Source organism: Mustela nigripes, chromosome 13 (assembly GCF_022355385.1).
Source record: "Mustela nigripes isolate SB6536 chromosome 13, MUSNIG.SB6536, whole genome shotgun sequence".
Classification (NCBI taxonomy): domain Eukaryota; kingdom Metazoa; phylum Chordata; class Mammalia; order Carnivora; family Mustelidae; genus Mustela; species Mustela nigripes.
Genome location: NC_081569.1, coordinates 10984390 through 11012088, shown reverse-complemented (window position 1 = coordinate 11012088; position 27699 = coordinate 10984390). Strand labels below are relative to the sequence as shown.

Here is a 27699-nt window from a genome sequence, read left to right as displayed (position 1 = left end):
GAGAGGGCACCTCCCTGCTCCTTGTGGGGACACCTGGTAGCTCTGGGCCCCCTGCTCTCCCTCCCCAGGTGGAAGGCCAGCGAAGGTTGGCGGCCATAGTCCAGGCTTTCTCCATTTCTCCAGGCTACCTCGCCAACCTCCCTACCCACATTCCGTACCTCCTACTTCGTGCCCCGGCAGCACAGGGCACGGACACTGGATGCCAGGCTGTGTGCAAGTGGGACGAAGCTTGGCATACCTGTCAACCTCCTAATTACCTTTCTAATCCCGCTGCTCCTTTTCTGGCTCTCCTGTTCTCCCCTCAGAGTGATCTCTGTATTTCCACTGATTCATGCAATGCAACACCACTTAATGTGTGTGTCACATGGCGCTGTCCTGTCTTATATCTGTCTCCCCACTAGCATGTCTGCTTTAGCATCCCGGGCCCCCAGCACGATGCCAGGGTTCTACTGACCAAGCTTTGGTGGGTCAGTCATGGCTATGTCAATGTCAAGTACTCAAAATGTTGATGCTGTATCTCCTTCTTTAGAGCTCTCCATCCCTGCCACCCAGCAGTGACTGCAGAGCTCTGAGACATCATCCTAGAAGCTCAGGACAAGAGCTCCTCTCTGGCTAAGCACACCTCTCCTCTTTATGTCAGTTCCTGGGTCACCCACAGACAGCGGCGCAAGTGCCAGAGAAGGACTCTTGCTTTGGATCGCCTGGGAGAAGCCACCTGTGGTCTCCACCACTCAGGCTCCTGCTGTTGCTGACCCGAGAGCCTCACTCCTTCCAGAACCCAGGACCTCAGCAGGGAGCTCCTGCCACCTCCCCAGCCCTAGTCGCTGCACACACGTGTTGGGCTGCTGGGGTTGTCTCGGGTTTTTATTTCCAATTGATTGCTAATGGAGGAAACCTGCCTCAGCGGGAGGTAAACATTTTATTTCTATCCTGACTTCTTTAGATGATGGAGAGCAGCAATTTGCCGGCTTGTGCCGAAGAAGGCCAAGGCTCTCTCTTGTCCTATAGGTAATTACCACTACCTGATCCTCAGAGAGAGCGTCTGGTTGTGCCTCCATTTGGCCGAGGCTGGCTGGATGTTGTGTTTAATGCTTTCATTACTTCTGTCAACAACAGCTGGCGATGAGGAGCCATTTATTACAACTTCAACTCTGGAAGAAAAAAAAAAAAAGAGGAAGAGGGTAGACATGATCTGTTAGCATGCCGATGACAAGCCTAATAGTTTTGTTTTTGCATGGGCTTGGATGTAAACTTCGGGAGAGCAAAATTGCAATTACCTGAGAAGGGAAGGAAGTCTATTTATCTTCTAGAAGGCACAAATTCTCTCCCTCAGATATACAGTACATACAGTTTGGAGACGGGGAAGGCAGTCTTTCTCTCTCTCTCTTTCTCTCCATCCCCCACCCCAATGTCTCCTCCCAGTGAAACCTCGAGGTCAACCGTTGGAATAGTAATACACCTTCAAGTTACTTTTGCAAAACTCTGCAGTTGCATTAGCAGCTAGGGGGCATCAGATGGTCTACAAAACTTAATAAAGAGAAAACAAAAGCTCATGCCAGGGAAAAGCGAAGCAGCCTGTGGCTTTCCCCTCCTCCGTCTTATCGTATCGCTGCCCTGTTCGTACTCTCAGATGACACCTCACACCGCGTTCCACAGTTCTCGGTGCTCAGTCTCCCTCTCCCATTGTCTGTAAGCAGGGGAGCTCCCTCATTCATTTCTTTTTTTGTCTAAAGGTCTAACATAGGAGGTGCTCAGTAAATGTTTGTTGAACTTGAATTTCACCTTGGGGGAGCCTGGATGGGTGAAGGAGTTGGTTGGCCCTGCATGTCTGGGGCAAATCACAATTCTGGCTGCACAGCCTCTCTCTACCTGACTCAGGAACACTAAGCATTTGGGACCCGCTTGAATCCTGAGGTTTGAAATCTATGCTAGTAGGTTTCTAAGAAACTAGGTTACAATTACATCTCTAAAGGCAGCGTAGTCACCAGCCTGCCTTTATCAGATGCGTACAGATGCATGTGGGTCACGTCAGGTATTGCTTGTGTCTGTGCTGACAGCAGATTCTCCCACTTCGAGTGATAAGTGGATTTGTGATGCCAAATTTTGGAGCTCTAAAGAATTCAAACCAAACATCTATGTCCTCAGCATTTATCTGGAAATAGCTAAGTTAAAAGAGATGCAGTTCTTTTAATGAAGTCTATAGCCGATGCTCTACTTTGCTTTTTGTAGGTAGAAAAGAAATTCAGTTGGGGGTGCAAATTATCTCTGCACATTCTCCCCACACATCTCCATTGCTCAATATTCCTGACTCCTCTGGCTGATATCTCCTGTTTTGGATTCAAACATATGTAACTTTTGTAGAGGACTAGAAGAGGAAACAGAAGACCCTTGGAAATTTTGTTGTTTTCATAAAAGGAAGCAGAAGGTGTCATGGAAAGATTTTACAAGCTTTGTGACTGTGGGTAAACCATTTTACTTCTTGGAGATTCAGTTTCCCCATTTATAGAAAAAGGGAGATATTCAGCATTAAGGACCTAGAATTCTGTAAGGACCACGAGGTCTCCTGCACCTGTCCCTGACTGCCCTCTCATAAGGCTGCAGGAGGAGCTACTTGTGGTTAAAACCCATTGGCACTGCCTCCTTCTGCACAGGCCACAGGTAGGAGCAGTGACACTTGGGACCACAGATCTAGCTATTACACCTCAAGATCCCAAACTGATCATAACTGATCAGAACCTGGTATCTCATGGCTTAATGTGGATTCAGTCTTAAGGTGAAGCTTCCTAGAAACTGTGGCACATTGGTTGACCCCAGGCTCTCTCAGGCCAGAAGGATCTGCAGAGGTACCTATCCTGGGTGCCTGCCCAGAGAATTTTCTTGGAAAACTCCAGAAGGAGTTTCTAGGCTTCTTTGGGACAGAGTGGTGGAGGGGAGGAAGGGAAAGAGATAAACGCTGGCATGACTAGTGGTAAAATTCCATTTCTGTCTCCACTTCCTAGTGATATCTTGGAGGAGACCTTATGCCTCTAGTTGTGGTCTTCCTGGAGTTAACCCTGGCTCTGTGGCTGTTGAGCTGGGGGACTTGGGACAGAGACTTGGATCTCTGTCCTCTGCTTTCTTCTCTGTAACATCGGAGGGATGGATTAGGTGACCCAGGAGCCAACTCAAGTCTCTGGTTTTACATGCTCTCTGTTGCACAAACTCAGCTGGATTAGTGGGTCATTCCAATGCAATGAGGAAACAGGTTCAGATGGGAGAAATAATTTGCTCATGGCCCCAACTAACAAGCACGGGGAATGAATCCTGGTCTGCCTGACTCCCAAGGCTTTTTCTTCCTGCTTCTCATACTTGATTTTGAGTAAGACTCTTCCTCCCTCAAGTTACCATGGAGCACAGCTGTGGCAAGATCATGGGTCAAGATCTTGTTTCTCCAAAAGGGGACATTTTTCCACAATAGAAAGAGAAGAACTTAGGGCCACGTGGTCTCCTTTTTTATTTCTGCATTTTACTAGGCATAGTGCAAGTTTCATTTGTCATTAGAGAGCCAGAAGCAATGATGTCAAGGAGAGAGGGGTCACTTTCCTGAATCAAGTGGGGGGTTAGGAATGGACATATTGAATAGGTCGGATATGGTCAAGAGACCTAAAAAAAAAAAAAAAAAAAAAAAATCTATAGAAGGGCAAATAAGAGACCCTACTCCAAACCATTTGGATCTCTCATCCCCAGACTGACCACAGTAGGATATTTAGAAAGTAAGACAAGGACTTCATTTTCAGTAGTAACTGTGTCAAACAATGTGGCAATCTTTCTTCCTTCCAATGTTCCTTAAGCTATGGGGCAGTTGTCATCAGTGGACAATCGGACTCAAAAGCCTGGTCCAACCATAGTCAGTGGCAAGTGTGGGTTTGTTAGCTTGCAAACCATTTGCTCACTTCTGTGTATCAAGCAGCCTCTGGCCAAGGATCATCACAGGAGAAAACTCGCTTTCAGAATTTAGATTGTGCATTCAACAGTCAAGATGAACATCGCTGTGTTGACTTCCTAAATATTTTTAAGAGGTCTTTGTGAAGTTCCTGAATGTTTTATTTTCCATCTTAATCTCCCAGATAAGACACCTACTACAATGAAATTGAATGAGAGACCTGATTTTCTTTAGAGCTTCCACTGCTCAGCAAAAATGCAAGTTATGAATAAGCACATTCGTGGCTCAAGTGCTTCAAAATGTGTGGGCTCTTTTCCAGAAAGTAGCTCTTTCCCATCTGAGTTTTCCATCTCTATAGCCTCTAGACCTTGGGCCATTTCCTGGGCTCTTCTATCGACAGCTCCTCCCCAAAAGTGATTAGGGAAATGCAAAGCCAAAGTGAAACAAAACAGATCTATTTGCTAAGTAAGAAGGGCACATCCAGCAAAGAGGAGAAGCAGATTAATAGCTGCCTTACAGCAAAAACAAATGAACACAAAATCTAATTTACAAACCTATTAGATTTGCTATGTAAGCTGTTCACAGCTGATCTGATTGTACCTCTGCCTCCAGAATCCCTGCAAGACAAAGGAAATGCATTATTTATAAACCCAGCTCTTCTTCCCAAAGCCCTCTTCAATCACCAGGAGATCCCGCAGCCTGCCTGGAGAACCGTAGAGGGGGGATGAGATCTCACTCTGGCTTCTCCAGAGTGGGCAACATCCTGGCACAGTCACAGACCCAAGCATTTTACAGGGAAGTAGGCCTCCCAGATCCCCCCCACCCACTTGAACACTGTTTCAATTGGTAGGAGTGTTTCCACTTGAGATCATTTAAGTCTTGAGACTAACTTCTTTGAGATGAATCTCCCCTAGTTAATCCCTCAGCATGACTCAGCATGGCTCAGCATCTGCTCTAGCATGACTCAGTATCTGCTCTAGGATGTCTTAGCATGACTTGGCCTTCACTCTAGCATGATTCAGCATCTGCCCCTGGTCTTCTGTTGCTCTCACTCACGTGTTAGGATGTTGTCCCTCACATTCTAAACCTGAGACACCAGAAGTTCAACAGAATCCTGAATATGGTAATGATTTGCTTTTTTGGTGGCAGGAAAAATAATAAGTGGTGTCACTTTGTTGTGGGCAAGGAGCAGGAGATTGGTGATTAATAGGGTCGTTTGCTTCTTCCTCTAGAATATAGGGTTTTGGAGTAGAAACCTTGTAGGGCCCTTTCCAGCCCCTATTCGTTTCTGGAAAATTCCATTCTGAAGGGGGCCTCTGGGGCCATGAAGTGTCACCCTGCTTTGCTATCACACAGGGCCAGGGAAGAGATGAATCCACCCACCCTCAGTACCTAGTCCACTTTGTGCCCTGTGCGTGTTTTTTAAAAGTTGTGAATTATTTTTATTAAATTGAATATTTTTTTCTCCCACTGGTTTATAGGATGTGTGGTGGAGGAGCTCTTCACACTTTTTTCATTTCTAAACTTCCATCTAGCTTTTCTGTCAGGGTGTTGGAGCACTCCGGAGAAACGATTAAATCACTGGCGAAACTGTATGTTTCAAGGGATCCTGTGATTTAATGAGAACTCTTTGGGGGAAGTGAATGCCTGTCTCTACACTGTTGAGTCTGGATTTTTCTGTCTGCTTTCTTTAGGGTTACCTTATCTGTAGTTATAACGCTGTGTGTGGGTTTTGTGTATGCATTTGTGTGAAAACATATATGCCTTTTCCTGATGGACTGAAACATCTTTTCAGCATTATTTGGCATCAGCCAACATTCTTCCACTTCACAGCCAGACAATCCGACAACAGGAAGTACGCTATGTCCTGCCCAGAGCCTCCTCCCTTAGGTCTTTCCTCAGGTCTCCAATTTCCATCCCTCCCAGTCTAGTTCTTGATTGCATGGAGTGTCATTGGTTCTTCACATTTTAAATCAATGCCTAGTATTTCCTTTTTGTCTCTCCTTGTTTCTCCCTGTGAAGACAAGGCTCTGCTCTGGCATTTTTAACTCAGGGGTCTGGGAATATCGGGCCAGCTCGGGACCTGTAACTACATCTACTCAGATCAAACCCCAAGGGCTTTCCTGGGTGTACTGCTGTCCACATGTCACTGACCTTGCACATCCCCCCATCCTGACCCCTGTCCTCAAAATCAGTACTCTTCACAGGGAGGGAAGACCTGTGGGGCCAGATACTCAGTCAAGTGCAGTAATTAAAAGTGTGGTAATAGCTCAAGACTAATGAAAGGTTAATGGAACAAAAAAGATCATCCAGAAAGACTTCATATAAGAATTGATGTATGACTTTAAAAAATCATGATCAATGAGAAATTCAGTAAATGGTTTGGAGTAGTTGGTTAACAATCTGGAGGTGAGGAGGAGGGGAATCAGTTGAGTATTACTTTAGTCTATACATCAAAATGATCTCAAGTGATTTAACTAGTGTTTCCTAAATGCCAGCTATTCTCTTACCACCAGTTCACCATGTTTTATCACTCACACACAACATTACCTCCTTAAGTTTTAAAACTGACTCGTCTTTGAAAACTCCTGATCCTAAGCAATGCCATCTGTGAAAATATGTGTTTGATATAGGGATTAGATGGCATTTGAAAAGAACACAATGTCATTAATACAAAAATACTTATCACTGGAATTCCTAAAGCCATATTATTTCTGAGAATACTTCTAGAACCCTCTGAAAAAGACTAAATTGCAGAGGTACCCATTTAAGGAAGGGATCCCATAAGAAACCGGTGAGAAAATGGAAGAGAATATTTATCAAATCTTTGATGAGGTATGAATAGTGTATGCAAAGGACTTTTTAAAATTCAGAAGGGAAAGAAGAAGTCATAAGAGAAAATATAAGACAGATTTGACTTTATAAAAACTTAAAACTTGGCTTATACAAAAAAAGCAATCCTCAACAAACCCCATGCATGGTGTCTTTCATGAAATCGAAGTGGGCATCAGGAGAGAGAGCACTGTCTCTGTGCAGCCCTCTGGTTTAATGTGACCAGGGGTTTGGAGAGAACCACCTGCCCAACAACAGCTGTCCCAGGTCTTTCTCTTCTGCCTCCAGACCAGGTCCTGAGTGGCACCAAGACCTATGGAGTTCAGCAGCATCTTGGCCTCCATCACTTTACGCCAACAGCAGCCCTTTCCCCACCCCCCAATTTATGACAACCAAAAATGTGTCACCAGACTCACCAAATGTCCCCTGGGCAGGGGGGCAAAATTGTCTCCATTCAGAATTTCTGCTCTAACCCTTGTTTCTGCCCATTGCCCCCCGGGAAGAGGGATCTCCCACCAGCCAGCCTATCTGCTGTCACCTTCCTCAGCTGACCCCTGAGCCAACATCTGTGTTTCCCTTCCAAACCATCCCATTTTCATTTTTCCATCTTTTCCTTCTCCTCCCAGAGTATTCAGTTGTCTTATAGCATCTGTGACTTCCGTGCTTATTTAATTATTTCAACAATTTCTTGAACTCACAGATGAGGGGGGGGGGGCTTTAAAGAAATCTCATGTGCATGGTCCAAACTCCTTCTCTTAGAATTGGAACCAGGGCCTGGAGATTTGGTCCCGGTTGCAGTTTCCTTGGCTGTTCACCGCACTAGAACATCAGTCCTTGGAGGGCATGCATTAACCAAGTCTTGTCTTTTCTGTATTCTGAAGCCTTGTGGACTCTGGAGAAACTGACCCTCCCAGGTTAGCCAATTCCTAGAGACAGTAAACAACTCATTTGGGAGTGTACCTTTCAAAGGCAAACCAACCAATCTAGCGCCCACACCACTGTTATCTTGTTATCTTCCTTACTGGGGTCTCACACTCTGGGCTACTATCCGTCTGCCCTAATCACCCCAGAGCCAGGTACTGGACAGCTAGGGGCAGCCCCCATGTCCAGAGCCTGCTGGATTTATTCAACCAGCCTCAGCCTGCTTGCCCTGCCTCACTCTTCCTTCCTATGAGAATGACAATAAAGGCTCTTGCCCACAGTCTTCCTCATCTTTCTGCTTCCTGGGTGACCTGGGATCTGGAAGTATAATAAAATATCATTTTAGTGGCAATCATCCTCTGACCTATTGGTCTGACCATACCTAAATAATGATAAAACCTGTATTAAAAGAGGCGGGGACCCTGTCTTGTTCACCTTCACAGCCTTCCCCAACTGTGGCTTACTGAATCAAATCTAACTTCCAGGTTAGGTGGGACTTTTCTTCCAAAGTCTTCCCTTCCCAGTGAGCATGCCATGTTCCTGCATACGATTTACACCTGTACAAGACACAGTTCCCCCTCTCAGATAGCCATAGAATGGGGCACACCATCATTCCAAGAAACAGACTGCAGATGTTTGGCTGAACAAGAATCACATGAACCGACAAGGGATTTTCTTTTTTTTTTCTGATTAGGATTTTGCCTTCAGTGTTATTAAAATAAGCTTGCCTTCCTTACAATGAAGGAATGCTGATACCTGCTTGGTTGAGTGACATAAGATGATCAGGTGAGAAAAATTTGCTAAAGATAATTCACAGTGTGCTGAAGTCATAGAAATAAAGGCACTTGGATAATCCAAAGGAGAAGACATATAGAAAAGCACTTGCACACATAAAGAACTCTATAAAACAAGGTATATTTCTAGTAGTAACCACTGTGCATTTGACCCTGTTAAATATTCTTAGCCATAGTGATGATAGAAATTGATTACAGCCCTGCATTTTAGGACAGCGATCTTCTTTCCACCACTGACCTAATACTCCCTCTGAGTAGAGTGTACTTGGTAAACTAAAACAATGCATAAAAATGATATGTTGAAAAAAAAAAAAGGCATCATGTACAGTTAGCTCTGTTCTAGTGAAAAGCAATTAGCAAATCTGAAAGCTGCATTTCTGTGTTGTCTCTTTGCCCAAGCCCAGTTGTTGATGGGTAAGGGAACATCCAGTGTGTTGGGGTCTTGTAGCTGTTTAGAATCTCCTGTGTTCTCTGTTTGTCACTGGAGAGAGAGGCTCAGTAAACAAACTGTCAGCTTTAATTAAGAGTCTAGACCCAACCTAAACAACTGACTAGTCTTGAGAATAAAAGGTTAAACTAAAGCACAAATCATGAATTTGCAGATGGTTCTTCCTTCCTTCCTTCAGAGTTTTGGGAGGATACTGAATGTTTTTTTTTGTTTTTTTTTTTTCAAAAAATTTGAAAGATTTTATTTATTTGACAGTGAGAGAGGAAACATAAGCATGGGGAGTGGGAGAGGGAGAAACAGACTCCCCGCCAAGCAGGAAGCCCCATGTGGGGCTCGATCCCAGGACCCTGGGATCATGACCTGAGCTGAAGGCAGATGCTTAAACAACTGAGCCACCCAGGAGCCCCTTTTCCTTCAATTTTTGCATAAAACCAGTTGGGGTTCCTTCCCGTTGTCTAAGGGACACACTATAAATATATGGCCCAGAAATGCATGGTGGGGAGGACTGGAAGAAAAGGGATCATTCATTTGGGGTCAGTCACACGGATAGAGCTAGGGCTTCTGGGTTCAGCGTTAGAGGATGGGTTTCTTTTTAATTGGGGAAAATATATTTAACACAAAATTCCCATTTTAACCCTTTTAAAGTGTACAGTTCAGTGGCATAAGTATATTCCCAATGTTGTGTAGGCACATTACCACTACGTAGCTCCAGAATTTTTTTTAATTGCCCAAAGAGAAACTCTGCACCCATTAAACAATACCTCCCTCATCCCTTATTCTCCTACCCACTGGTAACCTCTATTTTACCCCCTAGCTTCATAAATTTTTCTATTCCGTATTTTTAATATATATATTTATATATTATATAAATTAATATGAATTAATTATATAAATTAAATAAATAATATTACTTATATAAAATTATATATAATTTGTGTATATAAATTATATATATTATATATATATAAAAATGTAAGCAGACTCATATAATAGTTGACCTTTGTGTCTGGCTTCTTTCACTTAATGTAATTTTTTTTTTTGTAATTATGAAACTGTATTTAAATGACAAAGCATGTAATTATAACTTTAAAAATAATTTACAGTAACAGTTGAATCTGGGCTTGAATTTTAACAATACATCGAATAGAAATTCACTTAGTGTAATTTTTAAAAGATTCTTCCATGTAGTTGCATGCATTGGAAACCTAACTTCTGATGCGGCTGTTCTAAGGAGGCAGAACTTCAGAGTCAAGAGAGGGAAAGACCCTTCCCAAGTGTTTGTGTCTTGATCCTTGAGCCCCTGTGATTAGAACAGGAGCAGAGGGTCTACCAGCTGACCAGTGGTTGGATGGGTCAGGGGCTCTCTGGCCCAGGGCTTACTTGGTGAGGAGCTTCCTGAATTTGTTGCCAGAAAATTAAGCTTTGCTGTCCATCTCCTCCTTCATGGAGCTCATTGTACTTGGCCAAGTGCTCAGATGGGCAAGGGGCCCAGCCTTGTTGATCCAGTGCACAGCCACACTATGAGGTTGGCAAAAAAAGTATTTTCAGTTGCCCTAGCACAGTGGGAAACATGGCACCCCATCCTTTGGACCAGGCCAATTTGCATTCCTGAAGACACTCTGTCACTGGTGTCTGATTCACTCTGAGCAGAAGGCAGTTACATGTGGTGTTGTCCATAGGCTTAGGCTTAGTCATTTGTTTTGGGTTGGTCACCGTGAGACCGCCCACAACACCTGTATACTACCTGCATTCGTGGGAACTTCTTCCCAGCATTCTAGCCATCCTGCTCTAGGGCATCTTTAGTAGATACCACTGGGTAGTCCTTGATGAAGGACTTGGACCCCGTCATCAGCTACTCAGGAGTGATGCAATGGCTGGGTTCATCAAGATACCTGAATTTCGAGGTCATACTTTCCAAACTCTAAGAACTAGAGGCTACAGCACTCATGCCATTCGTCACCTTGTAAGGGTAGCCAGCCTTTCTAGTCACATTCCATAGCAACTCCAACGTTCGTATTCTGTGGGATATGAGTCAGCAAACTTTTCCTTTAAAGGGCCAGACAGCAAAATATTTTAGCCTTTGTGGACCAAGAGGAAAAATGGAAGGTTTTGCAATGAGAAGAATGCAGTTCCTTCTGGGGGGATATTGGAGCTTGATTAATTGAGATTTGAAGTTAGTAGTCCTGTCATCATGATAGAAAGGTGGCATCATTCCTCTATAAAGTCTTCCCTCCCATGAACTCATCAAAATGTGTGTCTTGAGTCTCTCTTTTGGACTTCTACTTTATCTACACTTATGGCGTAGGAGAACATTTCATATGGGGATGCAAGTTAAGAACACAAGGCTCTATAATAAGACTCCCTGGGTCTGAGTTCTAGCTGAATTAATCGTTAGCTGTGTGATCTTTGACTATTATTTAACCTATCTAGAAGCTTCCGTTTGTTTCCTGGTCTACAGAATGAGTAACCACTTCACAGGGTTTTAGTAAGGAGTGCATGAGCTAATGAGTTCCAGGCTTTAGAACACTGCAGGACAGATTATAAAGCACTTGATATTAGTGTTACACTTCCTTTGATTTTTTTTTTTCTCCCAACCTTTAAAAAATGCCAAAACATTCTTGGCTTGAGGGCCACATGATAATAGGTGGCTGGTTGGATATGACCGATGAGTCACACTTTGCTGACCTCTGCTCTCAGGAGTTAAGAGCAAAATGCCTCTCATCCCCCATGTGAGAGGCATCTTTGCCATATTTCTTTTGGACGATGTCCTTCTGATCCAGCATAGGCTTCCTGAAGGCACAGCTCCAAAAAGGAGGACCATGAACTCCAGCACTGCCAGCTCTTTACCAGTGTTGACAACGACCATGGATCATACTGAAAGCTGGAACTGGTCGGTCACTTCTGGACCGCCAGACAGGACTCCTTGTGACTCTAAAGGTCACAGCAGCTTCAGTTTTATAAGCAGCAAGTGACGCTTCTGGCTTGGTAGTTCCATCAGATTTAGACTTATTCCCAGGGTCACCCATACTTGTCACCAGTTTGCCTCTTTCTTCTGGTTCCATGAACTCAGCTTCTCACTCATCAGGTCAAGCTTGAAGCTCTCCTGATGTGCTCACCAGTCTCTGGGACACCCTTTCCTGGACAGTGAGTCTTATTGGACAGAAGCCCTTGAACCTCACAGATACTGAAACACACCAGGCACAGAGCTCAGAAGAGACCTCGGTAGGGTTCAACCCTGACAGTGGTGTTTCCATGACCACTGGAAGATCGAGATCTCTGCTGTTGGTGTCAAGGACCAGGGTGAAGTCAGCGAGCTTACAGGTGTCTCTCTTATGCCCCTGAGCTCTCCTTGTCAGCCGCCTAGCTCCTTTCTTGGCTGTCCTCCCTTCTTTCACTTTAAATATTAGTGTATTACTGAATTATTAAATATTACCCATTTGCTTTGATTTCAGCAAACTTTTGCTTGTGAATCAGCTTCCATCGGCGTACAAAAAAGAACCAGCTCACTCCTGGTTCTTCCCTTTGCTCAAGTTCAGAAAACACCCATGTGAACTTAGGGCTTTGATTATGTTCCAGGCAATTTCTCTAGTCTTCATATAAAAGCACAGATAGGGATCTACACATCCAAATTCAAGTAAATAAGGCACTTGGATGCCAAATATTTATACCCGGTTTATTGCTGATCCTTTCTCATTATGAAACTGTTACCTTTGATGGGGTGGGGAGAAGGGGACCATATGATTTCTCACTCAAACCTGAGTCTTTTTGGCATAAACTGAGGCACTGTTTACCAATCTAGGTGGGACTCTCTATCCTTAAACCCATACCCATTTTATAAAGGAGACAGACTTTATAATAGAAAGACTTCTGAGAGAATGCTGCATTCCTAAACCCTGAAAACACTCAAAACCCCAGAAACCAAGGCCATTAAAACTCAGAGGTGAGACATATTTATTCTGTGGCTTGAGCTGGAGACAGTAAAGCTATCGGCCGAGAAGACTTCTGTAAATCATTCAAGGCTGTAGAGACTTTTCTGAGAGCCCCCTGACCCCATCCTGAAGTCCCTGCTTTACAGCAAGCCAGAGCGCTTGTCCTACTTCTGGGTCCTGGTCCTACCTGCACCAAGGTGCTCCCCACCACTGCAGTGTCACCTAGCACATGACTTCGCCAGACCGCAGCCAAGCATAGGACAGGGTCCTGCTCATCTCCGTGTTGCGGGGGTGGGGTATGTCTCTCTTGCACATCAAACATGCCCAGGAGAGGGCTGCTGAATGAGTAGATGAGTCAGGAAGACTGAAGGTGTCCCTCCACCTGTAGAGAAGAGGACTAAGCCTCCCAGAAGCATGACTTGGGGAGGAAGAAGGGAAATCCTAGCTTCACTGCGATCACTACTGCCCACCTACCCATGTCCCCCTACGGGGTGCTCTAGCCTCAGCGCTCACGCACTGGCTGTTCCCCTTCCCTGGAACACTCTTCCTGTAAATCTCTCCATGACTCACTCCCTGTCCTTTCAAACATGGGCCTCGATGTCACTTTCTCAGAGAGACCATCTCTGACCACCCCATTTAAGATAGCATCTGCTCTGCTATTCTCCCCACCGTGGCCCTCCCCGCTCCCATCTCCTTTTGTCTTCTTATCACCATATTCATGTATTAAACGCACTGTCTGACTCTGCCCCCGGAATGTAAGCTTCGTGACGGAAGCGCCGTGTCTGTCTTGCTGCGGCTGCACCCCCAGCGTTGGGCACAGTGCCTGGACATCATAAGGGCTCAGTGAATATTTGTAAACAGAAGACGTCTGCCTCCTCCTCCCTTCCTTTGTTACAAGAGAAGAGCTAGCTGTTCTCTTATCCAGACCCAGGAGCCCTGTAGGAGCTAGCTGTTCTTTTATCCAGACCCAGGAGCCCTGTAGGAGCTAGCTGTTCTCTTATCCAGACCTGCCTGAGCTCTGAATCGCATCCCTTCCTGCCTTGGAGACTCTTGCTCTATCAACTACTTCTTCTCCCTTCCATATCTTCAACAACATCCCTCCAGCTCTGTCGTACTTCTGATATATATCTTGGGCCTCACAATAGCCCTGTGAGGCAGCACTGCTTACCCGTTCCACCTGACAAGACACTCAGGCACAGAGAAGGTGAAATACTTCCTAGGGCAGCACAGGGACTAAGTAGGGACACCAGGGCTTGGACCCAGGAGGTGGATTCAGGATCCCAGCTCCTGATTCCTCGGCCATACAACTGGCTCATACCCACTAGCATTTATATGTATGTTTGTTTTTCTCATTTTTTTAAAAAAAGATTTTATTTATTTATTGGACGGACAGAGATCACAAGTAGGAAGAGAGGCAGGTGGAGAGAGGGGAAGAAGCAGACTCCCCGCTGAGCAGAGAGCCCGATGCGGGGCTCGATCCCAGGACCCTGAGATCATGACCTGAGCTGAAGGCAGAGGCTTACCCTGCTGAGCCACCCAGGTGCCCCTGCTTTTCTCATTTTAAATAAACAATCCAACCTTAACTCTATAAGGTTTCTGTACTTTCTCTATGTCTTGCCAGCACTTAGCAAACTTCCTAAGGAATCGTCTACACTAGTCATCTGTGTTCCTCATTCTACCCTCTCTTGGCGCCTCTCCAATCTGGTCTATGTCCCCCATCAAAAGAACTCTCGCAATGGATGCTACTCATTCCCCACCTTCTTTGAACCCCATCCTTGTGTGATGATAGTGGCTGCTTCTTCCTTCTGTCCTTCTTGGATAGGTAAAGTCAGGGCTCCCTCGGTCTGGCCATGGGACAGATTTCCCTCTAGAGGAAATACGCTACTGGGAAGGGACATAATGAACAATCCCTACCCAAGAGATGGGTTAGAGTCCTCAGGGCATCGTTAAGATTCCTTCTGGCTCAGAAAACCCATTATTATATTAAATCATCTCCACTCAACCCTTGAAGGTTCCACGTACAATGAATAAAATCCCTTGAGTCTCACCGCTCCCCAGACAGAGGGTGCCCCCAATTAAAAGTCTTGATTTTTCTCTATTTTCACACCCAGCAAGATTTTGTTCAGCATTACTTTCTACAGTTTTTCTTACAGACTATTCATTTTATGAACTTTTCAAATACAAAATATACTAGAATATGGTTTTTGTTTTGTTTTGTTTTGTTTTCAAACGAATCAGCCTCTCTTTTCTCAGCAAAATTTACTCCCTAAATGTGATGCCTTCACCAACCCAGGTGAAAATCCCTGTCCCAGATGGACATGTTACTAGAACATATTTCCAGGAAGGGGATGCAGATTCCAAGAGATCAGTGAAAAATGTTAATGACCTCATTTGCTTGACCCCACGATGTGCGGGGCTCTGTAACAGGGACCTGTTAATTTTCACATTTTAGTTTTAAAAATAAAACACGCAGGCCCCAAAAGGTTAAGTGATTTGCCCAGTGAAAACACTGGCAGAGCAGGAACTGGGGTCTCCTGTGCTTGGAGAATGGGGCCACCCTGCCCTTCATCTGCTGCGGGTAAGGATTCAACATACTGTCAGGAAGATGCCAGGGAGTGAAAAAGAAGCAAAGGTTAATTCCACAAGTAGTTGTGAGATAGCTGGTGAGCGGGCTAGAGAAATAGTCAAGTTGGAATCTTCACCTGTACCACACCAGTAGGGAGGAATCGTGATCCAGGAGTGGGTTTATATGAAAAATCATTCAATCTTACTGTCTCTGTCCTTTTGGGCTGCTAGAGCATGATACCAGGGACTGGGTGGCTTATCAAAAATGTATTATTGCTGGGCGCCTGGGTGGCTCAGTGGGTTAAGCCGCTGCTTTCGGCTCGGGTCGTGATCTCAGGGTCCTGGGATCGAGTCCTGCATCGGGCTCTCTGCTCAGCAGGGAGCCTGCTTCCTCCTCTCTCTCTCTCTGCCTGTCTCTCTGCCTACTTGTGATCTCTCTCTGTCAAATAAATAATAAAATCTTAAAAAAAAAATGTATTATTGCTCACAGTCCTGGAGGCTGGGAGTTTGAGATCAGGGAGGCATCATGGTCGGGGGAGCCCCCCCCATATCCAACCCCATCTGGGTCTGATTTCTTGTTCTAACCTCCTGTGGTGGAGGAAGTGAGGGAGCTCTGGGGGCTCTCCGGGACAGGGCACTCCTCCCATCATGACGGCCCCGCCTGCACGACCGAATCACCTCCCAGAAGGCTCCACTCCCTAACAGCATCGCATTGAGGGTTAGGGTTCTGACATGTGAATCTGGGGTGGGGGTGGGGAACACCAGCATTCAGACCCTAGCACCTCCACTGGCCAGTGACTCAGTGTCCGTTTATCGCAGTGCCCGCGCCTCCTGCCGCAGATACAGTGGTAACCTCGGCTGTCATTCCCCGCATTGCATCGTTGCATTAGAAATAGACTCCTGCAAAACCCCTGAAGTGGGATCTTGGCAGCTCTGAAAGCCTCTCCTTTCATTCATGTGGCCTGCCATGGATAAATCTGTGCTCTTTAAAGGGAAGCAGAATGCCCAGCCACAGTGCCGCGCTTTGCTCTTGAACCCGCCTCGCCTCGGCAGCACTTGAAAGGGCTCTACCTTAAGCCGGCCTTTCTTCCCTCTCTTTTGTTCCCTTCTTGATGGAGCTGCATTCAGAAACAGCATCCATCCCCATTAATACCAGTGGCAGCCTTTCCCCGAGGAAACCCCCCGAGGGCACCGACGTTGGAGAGGACTTTGAAGTCCTGTCTCTTCTGGGTGTCAGATGTGTCCCCACCCTGCCTTTCCAGCGGTCACCGTGCAGGGAGTGTGGGTGCAGAAGGAGGATGGCCAGGACCATCAGTTAGGGGCTTGGGGTTCTGGGTCTTGATGGTTCTGGCTTTGCCGCTTTAGACTCTCTAGGACTTGATGTCCTTCCCGGTAAAGCGGGGACCTGTTGTGGGGCTGCAGTGAGCAGGACTGGACGGACAGGGACCTCGGTTTTTGTATTAAGGTGATGGCTGCCGCCCTCTGGATCAGAGAGAACCACTGCTGGGCAAGGACTGCCAACCCCCCGTGGAACAGCTTGTCCTCAGGGAAGCTGCCTTTCAGCAGTGCAGCCCTCAAGGGAGAAAGGACCAGGACGCAGAAGAAAATGCGTGTGTTCCCCATGGCAGAGCTGTGGTACCTGCTGCCGTTGCTGTCACCGATGGTGTGCCAGAGACTAATCAGTGCATTTCCTTTTCTTCAACAAAGGAACTCTTAGCTAAACAGCAGGAAGCACCTCTAGAGGTCATGCTGTTGAGACCTAGGCTCAACTGGCTAGCAGGCTGTGCTGGACTGAGCTCCCAGGGGGACTCCTTGCGAAACTTCCGCAGTACAGACTGGTCCTTGAGTGAGTCCGACCACACGTTGGTTCTTTCTGCTCTGCCCCTGGACTGAGCAAGACCCAAAATATGCTGCGAGCCACAGACACTGTCCTCCTCTGTCGACTGGCCTCAGGTCTCCAAGTGTTCCCTGAACCTTTCCCACTACTTTCTCCCAGCTCCTCCCCACCTGCCCGTCCTCCCCCTCAATGCTGGGGTAGCTCAGAGCCCTGCTGAGCATGGATCACTTGTCCAAACCCCAGCTTCATTGCTTGTCTAGATGCCGTGACTTGACTGATTCCCAGCAGGCACGCCTCACTTCCAGAATCATGCACATCCTGGATACCTCCCTACACAACTCAAACCTGACCAGGATCCAGGTGGCATCTATATTCCCCACGTGCCCTCACCATGCTCCACATTCTAAGACCACCCAGGCTTCAGATTGTACACTTGAGGGGAGCAGGTGCCGACCTTCATGGCCCCACCCTGGATCATGGCTTGGTCTCCATGTTCTCTCCCTCTCTGTCTTGGAGAGTCATTCTCTGCCGCTCCCTCCCACACTGGACCCAGCTTTCTGAGATGCAAATTGCAATCTGGTAGTCCCTCCTTGAAACTCTTCAGGGTTCCCTTACAGACCCACTCAGCTTTCAAAATAAAGAACAAAAATTAAGGAGCACAGCACAGGAGACACTTTCTGGGGTAGCCCTCTCTGTCTTCGTATTCCATTTTCCCACTTGCCACTTGCTAACTCCACCAAGGGAAGTTTCTGGAATGTGTGGGTTGGATCCAACCAAGCTTGTATCTTTGAACATCATGCTCTCCCTCAGGAATCATTATTCTATCTGCATTTACTAAATTCCAAGTTTATGAACTGCCAACCCCAGGTCACATCTGGCCTCAATATGTGTCTGGGTGGAGGTGACTTGCATATTCTAAACATTTTAAAAATCAGAAGCCAATATTTTAAAGCTCAAGGGAATAGTTATTATAAAGCAGGCTAATTTCTGGATCCTTTTGAACAATCAGAAGATCTGGCCACACTGAGTCAGAGTGGTTGGTTGAGTTGAGTTGAGAAGGGGCTGTGCCTCAGGTTGGTGGGAGCAGGGGCGGGGGGCAGGTGGGAATATGCTACGTTTCGCCACGTCCTCACCATTCCCTCTTGTCTTACCCTGAGATGCCTCACTTATGTACGTGTCCTACCTGGACTCTGTAGTTTGAGATCCCTGGATTGACTCTTTGCCACTCACATAGCAGAAAATCACATGTCATCTTCTCCATTAACATCCCTGACTCAGAAGCCCCTCTTAAGCCAGTACAGCAAGCCTGCTGGACCTGAGGGTGTGCAGGGAGTGGCAGGGGGCACTAGCTTCTTGCTCCTTCTCAATGACAACTGACAAGGTGCTTATTGATAAATTCAACCATAAGCAGAAGAACACCCAGAGGCTGAGTCCTTTGCCCCCTGTAGAAGCAAAGCTGCTGGAAAGGAAATCTGGGAAGTTCCTTCTTCCTACCATACAGTGCAAGGCTACTGCCTGCCCAGGGCTCGCTGATTGAACTTCCAACTAACAGAACAGTAAGAGGAAACCAGCCCGAGCTCTGGAAGGATACTCAGCCCCCATGACTTCAGGTGTCAGCCATGGCCTCCAGTCCCACACCAACCCTTTGTTCTGGAGGAGTCTGGGGGCTCTGGGGAGGAATTGTGGAGGGGTTCTGCCCATTGTTTCCCGGTGAGCCAATTCCTGTTTGCCTTGGAGAAAAGCCCAGAGCTGGTGCTCAGGATGGAAAACGCAACCTCCTGCCATGTTGTTAGGGCATAGAAAATGACTTCACTCAACAAACAGCGAGTAGGTTATAGTGGGTGGGGGTGGGGTCGGGATGGGCATAGAGAGGATGGTGGCACCCAAGCCTGTGTCAGGTTGATGCTAGAAACAGGTGTCTGGGTGGGGACTTAAGAAGGACTTTGCTTGGATGGTAGAGCCCAGAGGAGTGACCATCTTGAGTTGCTACTGCCTGGGTACCTAGCATCTGGCACCCACAGGCCACGCCCTCAGTGTGGATTTTCTCCTTTTGTCTCTATCATAACCCTACGAGGTGAGCATTTTTAGTAATCCCATTCAGTTAGAGACGTTAAGCATTGAATCCAAGGATTTACAGCAAGGAGGAGCTGGAGGCAGGATATGAACCTGGCTTTGTCTAACAGATTGTCTCTAAGCTGGGAACATGGGGCAAGGGGTTGGGGCAGGGGCAGTCAAAGCCTGAGTGGAGTCAAAACTGGGGCTTCGTGTAATTGGCACAAATCCAGAAGAGAAGCCAGAGAGCAGGGTCAGACAGCAATTGTACTTGGGACCTACCCCTGACTCCAGATAGATGCCCAAGCTGTCCCCTGGCACAGCCAAGAGAAGGAAGCAGGGAGCCAAGTCCTCCAAGGGGTGTGTGCACAGGGACCTGGGGTTGTCTATCCCACTGGATTCCTACCTTCTCATTCTAGGAGGGTTTGGCCCTAATGTTTCAAATGTTTCTAGCAGCTTTTCAGGGAGCCTGGTTTCTGCTGCAAACACACAAAAGTGAGAGGTGCAAAGATGGACTGGATAAGTTCCCCTCCCTTGCTTTCCCCCTTGCTCTGAGCATCAGTCCGGACTTCCCGGGTGTGTGTGGGGCGTTCTGCCTGTCTGCCTCCAGGGTCTGGGCTGGTGGCTCTGCACGGTGCTCTGGGGACAATGGCTCAAGGTAGCATTTCAGGCTTTGGATTGGGGCTGGCTTTGAGCTTTATCTCTTCTCCACTTCTCCTGCCACTGAATTCACCTAGAAAAGGCCAGGGAAGAAGCTCGGGGGAAGTGAGGCTTAGTCTGCCCCTCCTTGGACTTTAGAACAATCCAGAGGCAAAGAGAATTCTTCACCAGCTTACTTCTCCATGTGACAAATGGATGGGAAATTTAACGCTTCTTAGGCTCTTGTAAAACACCCTGGCATGTAAAGGGCTTTGCATGGGCATGTTCAGAATGGGGAGCAGAGGGGAGAGGCTGCCCAGAACCTCCCCACCCCCTGGAAGAGGGAAGGCAGGAAGGGATCTTGTCTCTCTGCATTTTTATTTTTATTTTTTATTTTTTGACAGAAATGCCTCTTGGATTCAATACTGTCAAAAAAAGAGCGACAGAAGAACACAGGCTTTGGTGAGCGAGCAGAGTATTTAAAGCTGAGCCTCCTCACTCCTTAAAGTGAGTAAACTTTGCAGAGTAAATGAGGTAATGAATATATACAAACAGCTTGGCAGATGCTATTTCAATTTTACTTCTGTTATTGTTCTCATTAAAACTCTTCTGAGAAGAGAGACAGGTCATGGCTGGATTCCTTTGCCTTCCCATCATTTTCTTCCAATTAGCATGCACTTATTAGGCACCTACTATATGGCAGGCCCTAAGCTGAGCCCTGGGGTCACAATGGGGATAGACAGTAACCCGCCCCCCAGGTTTGAAAGTGCTTAAAATCTAAATTTGGAGGTACATCTGGGTGGCTCAGTGTCTGCCTTCAACTCAGGTCATGATTTCAGGGTCCTGGGATCGAGCCCCACATCTGCTGAGCAGGGAGGCTGCTTCTCCCTCTCCCTCTGCCTACTGCTCTTCCTGCTTGTGCTCTCTCTCTCTCTCTTTCAAATAAATAAATAAAATCCTTAAAATAAATCTAAATTTGGAAGCACACACACACCCATACGAGAAAGACAAATATCTCAACAAAGGAAGAGTCATAAACATGTACTTGGTGGCGCCAAGAGGAATGGAGGAGGACAGGGACGGGTGTGTAGGGACTGGGGGCAGGCTCCGCGGGAGACAAGGACAAGTTGCCGAACGAAGGAGCCGGCACTCCATCAGCATCCTGGAATCTGAGCGAGAGCCAGCCTCACAAAAGGCTGTGGGAAGAGCCCCAGGCAGAGGGATCTGCTTAGGCCAGAAGAGCCTGATGGGTTGGTGGATCCCAGATCTTCCTTCCTTTAAAATTCATGTTTCTGGAGCCTCCCAATCCAGGATATGGTCTCCAAGACTTCATCCCACTCTTCCTCTCCCCAACCCTGATTATTGGTCTTGTTTTTACCTCAACACGGTAGCTTTATCATATAGCCTCTCCTTTCCTTCTCCCGCTCCTTGTTTCTCTACCTTATTTTTATGAATGCGATCTTTCCTTCGTAGACTATTCTCCTCCTCCTGCCTGCTCTTCACACCCCGGACCTGCTTCTCCCTCCTTCTCAAACCTTTGGTGCAGCCAGACGGTAAACACGACCTCTTTGATCAGGGACCTCTCTTTGAAATCTTCTTTCATCTCATCATTGTCCCAAATGTCACCAGACACCTGCTGATGGCTAAGTCCAGGGGCCCTTGAGCACCCTCAAGCCTGCCAGGAGCACTTCCCTCTCTTGCTCACTGCTTTGGTCTCTTGGTTCCCCTCTCATCTTTGTCCAACCTTCTCCATGGCCTTTGCTACCTTGGCTTCTCCTTTCCATCCTCTAAATGAGGGCAATGGCCAAGGCTTAATCCTGGGGTCTCTGTTTCTTTAGGGATTTTGTCTCCATTCATGGCCTCAACTAACATCTCCCTACAAATGGCTTCCAATCTCCATCTCCGTCTTCCACAACCTCCCTCCTAGATATTGTTCTCTTATGGCTTGATCCCAGTTGCCTGCCATGTACATGACCATGGACAACCTCTTCCCATCTGGAGCCTTTGTTGCCATACTTAAAGAATAAAGGAAGATGGGCCAGCTAGCCTTTTGTCCCAATGCTCTGATAATTGTTGGTTCAGGCAGTGATTTTTAAATGTCTTCATTCCCACATAGACAAACTCCATCCTTTTATAATCACCATGTTTAAGGCCAAACCATTGTCCTAGCCACCACTGATGGTCCCCTGAGTGCTGTTACTTCTTCTCTGCACAATGATGCCCTAACTCTCTCTTCCTTTTCATTGACACAACTGCAACCCTAACCCTCCACGCTCCTCCTGTGGATGACGTGAGTGGTTTCCCCAGCTCGTCCCCCTCTCTCAGCAGCTCACATATTCTCTGCACAATCCTGTTCAAAACCCTTCAAGGTTTCCTACTGTCCATAACATCTTCTCTTCAGCTTTATGGATCCCTTTGAGAATCCTTGAAAATATATGGATCCTTTGTCCAGAAAAATGCCTAGAATTTCAAGAGGTTCACTGATCTCCTGAGATCAATCGCAGACTGTTTAGAGGTCTTTGGACCCCAGCTTAATCCAAAGTAGCTCCTAAAAGAACCAAGTGTGATAGCATTAGCACTGACAGCTTGGCTCTGAGCCCTCTGTCCTGTCATATTTCCTTCCACCTCCAGGCACTCCTGAAGCCTCCACTGCAGCCCAGCTCCTTGCTGTCACTCACCCTTTCCTTGGCTTTGACCATTCTCCCCATCTGGATCACCACCTTCCTTCTCTTTCTGGCTAAGTCCTTGGACCCATCCTTGGACGCAAGCCCCACCCTGATCCTGCCTCCTCTGCTAAATGTCTCTCTTGTCCTCAGCCCCCTTTGGAGCTCCTACAGTATGAATCATCAGTACCATCAGCTCACCGCTGAGGACAGGCACTGCCATTGCACACACGAGAGGTTTGTTGGTGACAATGAACTTCCTGATAACCAAAGGGAGAAAGCTTCCAAAAATCCTCCAACTTAGCTATATTTGATAATAGCCTTTTATATTTTATTACACACACTTAGTGCTTTTCTAACACATGGAATATTGAGCATAATTTATCTGGAGCACCAATCCTGCTGTAATATAATGATTCTCCAAGTGGTACTGGAAGACAGGAAACAGTGATGTTACTGAACCTCTCTTGCAAGTTTATAAGGTGCTTCTTTGAGATGTGAGAATGTCTACTGCAGTGCCTGGCAGGTAACAGGTGCTCAGTATGTTAGTCTTCCTTCTCCAGTGGTGGCTGGGTTTTTTTTTTTCTGTTTAATGTAGAGCAGCTGGTGGGTGAAAATAGACTAGCACCTATTTATTGCCCCGCTCTAAAATTTCAGGGCAAGGAATTCAGAGGCATAACAAAAGGATTTTCTATTTCCAGTGAGTCCGGACTCCATCCAACAGGGAAACCCATGGAGGGAGGCACCCAGCTGTGAGGCATTAGAGCTAGAGAAGACCTGTGGGCTCATCTCATGCTCATTCTACAGATGGGGAAACTAAGTCCCAGAGAGCTTTGGGCCTGCCTTTAAGGTGAATGGCCTGGGGGTGCCGAATCCGTAACCAAAGCCCTGATCCCCAAATTGTTGCTCACTCCAGACCCATCTGTCATCAACCCCTAAGAAGTCTCTGACCTGTTAGACCACAAGTGCCTTGAGCCTTTTTTCCTGTACTGGGTTCAGATTTGCATGGTGCCAGCCTCCAACACAGGGCTTATGAGCACCTGTGGATGGTGAGTCGGATCGATTTGACTCGTACAGCTTTGTGGTAAGCACATGAAGCTCGCAGTAATGGTCACAGCATCTCGGCACCAGGGACGCTTTTGTCCGGGGGCACCTCGAGTGACTTGCAAGGCTGCAGTTTCTGCACCTCGCAAGGAGCACGTTCGGACAGTGGACTTCTCCATAGTAGGCAGCGTGTGCTGGTTACGCCGAAATGTGACGTTCGAGAAACCAGTTCCTGAGCATTTACCGCGCGCCATGCACCGGGGACACGTTGGTGGAACGGGGCGGAAATGGACTCTTCCCTCACAGAGATTGTCTTGCAGTGGATGAAAACAGTAAAATCAAAACTGAATAACCCCAACCACCTTATCCAGGCTGATGGTCTCAGTGGCTAATCTCCGCCGATTTCCAAGACAGAAAATAAAAACAATGCCACACAATGGCACTCTGATGAAGACTAAAAAATCCCAAAGTCAACACATTTTACTTTATTTTCTCTCCATTGATCTCAACTCCCAAACATTCCAGCTTCAAAAGGTAAGATTAGGTACCATTAAGCCAGCCAGACCAGCATTGATTTAAAACCCTCCTTCGTGCTATAGGATGGAGGAGGTTGCAGACCCTTATTAATCTCCGTGTTATCAGCTTGATCTCAGCCTGCCAGCGAATTCCTGATTCTGGCCACATCCCTCCAGTCCTCTGGCTTCTGTGTACCAGGCCATGAAGACTGTAGAGAACCTCGAGTTATCCTGTGAAGGATACTGGTCTTTCTCCATGGAACCAGCCAAAAGGAAAGTGGGCTTCATCTTTAAGTAGGATGGCACTTAATGGACTTTGAATCAGACGGTTCTTTGGGGGGCTTTTAGTATATGTGTTGCCAAAGCGAGCACATGGGGGGCTTTTATAATTCACATTTTCTCTCCTTCGGCCATGGAGAGAAATGTAGACACGATCTCAGGATGTAGGCGGCAGGGGCCTTTCTGAGCCTCAAGGAAGAAATCCCCCCCTTTCCTGACCTCTCTCCTTTCCTGCCTTTGTTCTCCAAACCAGGGCTTAGTCTCTGCAAGGCCCGTGCAAGGAGCTTGGAAGCACAAGGCAGCACAGGTCTGCTGTGGTGACCCCAGCCTCCTGTGGCTACCATCCCACAGGCAAGAAAAGGATCATGCAAGATACACGAAGCCTAAGCTACGGCGCAAACCAGAATTAGAGCGTGCCAGGAGACAGCGAGATGGGGGTCTAACCTTGTGGCATTGTCGGGGGTCCGGGGTCTCTCGGGCCTTAGTCACCCTTGCTTTTCAAAGCATTCAGAAGACTGTTTCATTGGCCAATTCCTTATTTGTACCCTGGGCAATTTCCCAGGTACCGTGAGCAAGTGTCTCTGTAACCAGGCACTTTCTAGGAAGATTAGCTCTCTTCCTCTACCTACAGAAGTTTTGCAAGGATTGTCACAGCTTTGCTACCAAAGGGGCAGATAACGATCATGGGGAAGAAGTAAGGCTAGTGTATCATCACGGCACAGATGTCAATCTTTTCCTGGATCTTCCTTCAGGGGTTTTGCTAACTGCACTTTATTGACTTAATACTTTTCTTTACAAACTTAAATGAATTTATCATAAAAGGAATCTTTATATCAGTGCCATAAATAGAATACCAATATCCCTTGCCCTTAAATAGAAAATAATGGCAAGAATAAATATAATTAAATTCTTGGCTACCAGCCTGCCCAGAGGCTGTCTTTACCTGAAGGAGCAGGTTGGTTCTAATGGCTTTCTTTTACCTGCCTTTGATCACCCCCAGTGGCCTCCCCCACCTTAATTCCTCTGCTTTCTATAACAGAGCACAGTTTGGGATGAGACCGTAGTCTGGGTAGGCCACCAAAACCACCCAGAAAACCAGGAACCCCAGGGGTCTGTTACTGCAGATACCAGCTAGAAAAGGGGGGACTTTCCTGTGTGAATGACCACATCCCGGCCAAGTTCATGAGTGGGGCTTAATGATCCAGCCAAGGAGGGCCTCGCTGCCCAGCTTCTCCAGAAATTTCGATCCTGTGCTATAGCCCAGGGACGAGGTTGTTTCTGGTATAGACATACTGCAGTCTCCTTGAAGACTGATTTCATAGATCAATTCCACCCTTGGTTGGGATTTCTCCTTTTCTTGCCTCCTGTCTCGGGCCTCATCTGGGAGAGGGGCAGAGAGAGGGAAGCAGGCTAATCTCTGAGACTAAATCTCCAGCACCCGGAAAATGGCCAGCTAGACCTTGAGAAAATTCAGTTCTCTTTCTCTGTGTTTAGGAAGCAGTTACTTTACTGGAGTCCCAGTTTACCTCTCCACAAAGTGGGTTTTGTTGGGGTTTTATAATAAATGTGTGAAATAATGTTTGAAAAGCTCCTGGTGCTTACACAGGCATCCGGCAAGTGGCTCTAAGAATAACTATTAGCAAGTTATTCTGACATCCATTCGAGGGTAACTCTAGGCCAACTCTGTGACAAGTAACAGGGATCCTACAACAAGTTTCCCCTGGTCTGATGCTCCGACCTCACTGACTTGGGCTGGGGCTCTGCAGAAGGCCAGGAAACCAGCTATACCTACCAGTGGAGCAAGTGTGCATGCAAATCACCTGGGGTCTTGGGTCTTGTAATGATGCAGATTCAATTTCATTAGGTCTGGTTCTGGGGTGAGGCCCAAGATTTTGCATTTTTACCAAAACTCCAGATGATGCCATGTGGCTGGACCAAAGACCACCCTTTGAGTGACAAGGCTCTAGCCCCATGGTTCTCCAAATGTGGTCCTTGGAGGGACCAATGGTAACAGATCACCTGGAACTTGTTTGAGATTTGGACTCTCAGCCTGCACTCAGATCTGCGGAGTCAGAAACTCTGGCCTGGGGCTGGTACTGTATCTTACAGCCCTCATGGATGCTGACACACAGCTTCCGCACTCCCTGCCCCTGCAATCCACGGCACTCCCTCATTCCTCCTGTGTTAGGGGAACTGTGTGGCCTGAGCCTAAAAGCGAGGGAGACAGCTGTATCCCAGCTTCCCTAGGCCAGAGAGAGCCAAATCTCTGCGGGTTAGCATTTGGGGCTCTCTTCTTTATTCAGATTCACCATTGACCCCCAAACACTAACCAAGGCTACCTGGATGCAGCTGGTAAGGCAAGGGGCAGCTAGGGAACTAGATGTGGCGGGAGGGTGGTTTGGGCTGTTTATCCCCTTCCCTGCCTACGCCTTCCACCATTCCCTGCTTTCCACGAGGCCTGGGCTGCTCCCACTGAACTTAGGCCGGCCAGCAGCCCAGCAGGTATTTACAGAATGCCACAAAGAAATTACGTGTTTCCACTTCCCACAATTCCAAATCCCAGATGCTGGGTGTTCGGCCCCTCCAGCAAGTGGTTTGTATTTCTGTAAGTCTAGCTCTGCAGTCCGCCTCCCCTTTCTCCCTTGACTTCCTCCCCACCATGCTTTTTCGTACTATATTATTTCTTGAATTGAAGAACACTCCCACGGATGTTGCTTGGTTAAGACCGTAACTGCCCACTTAAAATCAATCAATGTGCCTTGAGCACCTGCCCGGTGCGTTTTGGCAGCTTGCATCTGTATGCGTGTTTTTAATTGTGGTTAAAGTACACGTCACATAAAACCTCCCACCTTAACCATTTTTAACTGTACAGTTCACTAGTGTTAAGTGCATTCAGGACGTTGTACAACCCATCTGTAGAGTTCTTCTCATCTCACAAAACTGAAACTCCGTATGCCTTAAATAGTCGCTCCCTCCTCCCCTATCCCTGAGCAACCACCATTCAGCTTTTTTGTCTTGGGAATTTGATGGCTCTGGGCACCTCATGGAGGTAGAATCGTTCAGTATCTATCTTTCTGTGACTGGTTTCTTGCACTTAGCATAATGTCCTCAAGGTCCATCCATGTTGTAGCCTGTGTCAGAATGTCCCTCCTTTTTTTTTTTTTTTTAAAGATTTGTTTATTTATTTGACAGACAGAGATCACAAGTAGGCAGAGAGGCAGGCAGAGAGAGAGGGGGAAGCAGGCTCCCTGCCGAGCAG

The 27699-nt window shown here is 46.9% G+C and overlaps 1 protein-coding gene across 1 annotated transcript in view; it reads right to left on the bottom strand.

Moving 5' to 3' along the window:
- Nucleotides 1–27699, bottom strand: part of ST8SIA2 (ST8 alpha-N-acetyl-neuraminide alpha-2,8-sialyltransferase 2) — a 63268-nt gene that overhangs the window by 25549 nt on the left and 10020 nt on the right. Inside the window, exons 2-3 of the mRNA XM_059418475.1 lie at nt 4477–4539; nt 1023–1151 (exon numbers count right to left, since the gene is read on the bottom strand). Coding sequence (XP_059274458.1) covers nt 1023–1151; nt 4477–4539 — 192 coding nt within the window. The remainder of the gene's footprint in view (nt 1–1022; nt 1152–4476; nt 4540–27699) is intronic.